A 2507-nucleotide genomic window follows, 5' to 3' on the forward strand; every position below is an offset into this window, starting at 1 on the left:
GGACGCCCCGACGGCGTACCGCGCGAGCAAGACGGCCGCCGAGCGCGCCGCCTGGGCCTTTATGAAGGACCGCCCCGTTGCCTTTGACATGGTCAGCCTCTGCCCGGCCATGGTCTTTGGCCCGTTCCTGCCCAAGGCAAGGCCGCGCGCCGTCGCCGACGTCAACACGAGCAACCGCATCGTCTGGGGCGTCGTGAGCGCCGGCCGCGCGGCCCCGGTGCCGCCGACAAAGGGCCCCGTCTGGGTCGACGTGCGGGACGTGGCCGACGCGCACGTGCGCGCGCTCGTCGTGCCCGAGGCCGGCGGCGGCCGGTACCTGCTGGCGCAGGGCGTGTATTGTAACCAGGAGATTGCGGATGTGGCGCGGCGTGTGGCGCCGATGGCGGATCGGATCCCGGTCGGCACGCCGGGCACGCGCGAGGCCCAAGGGCATTTTGGCGTCGATGCGGCCGAGACGGAGCGCGTGCTGGGTGTGAAGTGGCGCGGTCTGGACGAGTGCTTGCGGAGCCTCGTGCCGCAGCTGTTTGAGATGGAGGAGTAGCAGGCGAGACAATAGACTGGTGCAGCGCCTGTTTGATAAGGGAGAGTAGCATAGAGGGGAATAGACGGGTGGTGGGATGGCTCGCAACGAATGCCTCACGGGGACATTTCGCAGGGGTGTGTGTTTGGCGGGAGATGGTTCGCGCACAATACGGAGTTTGGGAGTACGCGCGCAAATGCTTACATGGGTCTCATATTGTAGAGTATGTTGTTTTGATACCGCACGCCGCGGGACCTGGCGAATAATGAAGGCTTCTTCCACTGTGCTAATAAATTCCGCTAATGCATTTACACGAGAGGTGATGGGCAGTAGGCGGATTGGCTCAGCGAACAAGGCGTGTGAATTATTGGGCAATGATTGAAATCCACCAAGGTACAAGAAAACCACGTGCTTGTTTCATTCATCCTCTGACAGGACGATTCATCCATTGTTGCGGCTGCGGCGGGGAGATGACATGCAGTCAACTCCTGCAGCCAGCCACCTACAGGGTACGTCAAGCGCACCAAGCTTCCCTAGCTCATCTTGCCCACCTCATCTCAACAGCTCCATCAATTCAACAACGTTGACACCGCTACACTCCCTCGGAACGCAAATCACTCTCTCCAGTATCAAAGTCATCTCCTGCTTGGCATTGGCACCTCGCGGCGGATAGCATGGAGAAGCAGGCGCTCCTTGGGCCGCCCGCCCCCCGCCGCATAGATCAAGGTCGACGACCCGCCTCTCAAACGGCCCTATCCATTGCCGTCATCGCAACCTGGGCGATCCTCTCCTGGTGCTTCCTCGTGCCGCGCCTAAATCCGCGGCCGCGCAACGCGGAACCACCGTTGCGAGAGTACGCGGGCGAGTCGATCCGCTGGCGGCCGTGCGGTGACCTTGAGTGCGGCAGCGTGCATGTGCCGATGGACCACCTGGCCACGCCAGATGTCGGGTCCGACGACACGACCTTTGCCGTCCCGCTCGTGCGGATGCGCGGCCGCGCAGACGCCCCGAACCTGCTCGTCCACCCCGGCGGCCCGGGCGCGAGCGGCACCCGCTTCATGCACGATGCAGCGGGGGCGCTGCGCACCCTCGTCGGGGACCATTTCCACATCGTCGGCTTCGACCCCCGCGGGACCAACTCGTCGACGCCGCCGGCAACGTGCTTTGCCGATGCCGCCTCGCGCCACAGGGCGCGGCCGCGCCGCGCCACGGACCTCATCCGCGACAGCCCGTACCTGTACGCGTGGTCGACCAACTACGGACGCGCCTGCCAGGATAATGCGGCGCCGCACCTCTCCCACGTCAACACGCCACAGACGGCCGCCGACATCAACAGCATCCTCGACGCCCTGGGGCAGCCCACGCTGCTCTACTGGGGCGTCGGCTACGGCGCGCTGCTCGGCCAGGTGTACGCGACGCTGTTCCCGCGCCGCGTCGCCCGCATGGTCCTCGACGGCATCGTGGACCAGCGCGCCTGGTTCGGGGACATGCTGGACGGCCAGCGGTACGCCGACACCGAGGCCGTGGTGGACGGCTTCTTCGCCGAGTGTGTGCGTGCGGCGGGGCCCGATGCCTGCGCGCTGAACAGGCGGCTGGGCAAGACGACGGGCGGCGGCGCGGCGCTGCGCGCCAACCTGACGAGCGTCATCAACGCGCTGTACAGGACCCCGGCGAGCGCGTACGTCAACGGCACCGCGTTTGGCGTCGTCGACGACTTTGCGGCGCGCATCGGCGCCGTGTTCTGGGAGATGCGCGCGCCGGCCCGCTGGCCCGCGCTGGCCCGTCGCTTGGCGGACCTGCAGGCGGGCGATGCGACGGGCGTGTTCCTGGCGTACGGCGGCAGCGACGATGCGCTGCCGGAGGCGGGCCTCGCGGTGCGCATGAACGACGGGCCTTCGGGCCCTGCGTTTTGGCCGCAGCCGCGCCTGCGGCTCATGGAGATGCTGCTGCCGTACCTCGACCAGCACCGCTTCGCGGCCGGCGATAT

At 66.7% G+C, this 2507-nt stretch overlaps 1 protein-coding gene across 1 annotated transcript in view; it reads left to right on the forward strand.

The window, feature by feature from the left end:
* The window catches only part of CCM_00586 (NAD(P)-binding domain), a gene marked incomplete at both ends in the record, with an annotated part of 1016 nt that extends 475 nt beyond the window's left edge, over positions 1 to 541 (forward strand). Inside the window, one exon of the mRNA XM_006665746.1 lies at positions 2 to 541. Within this exon, the coding sequence (XP_006665809.1) occupies positions 2 to 541 (540 nt within the window). The remainder of the gene's footprint in view (position 1) is intronic.
* Positions 542 to 2507: the final 1966 nt, after the last annotated feature.

This window comes from Cordyceps militaris (genome assembly GCF_000225605.1).
Source record: "Cordyceps militaris CM01 unplaced genomic scaffold CCM_S00001, whole genome shotgun sequence".
NCBI classification, from domain to species: Eukaryota; Fungi; Ascomycota; class Sordariomycetes; order Hypocreales; family Cordycipitaceae; genus Cordyceps; species Cordyceps militaris.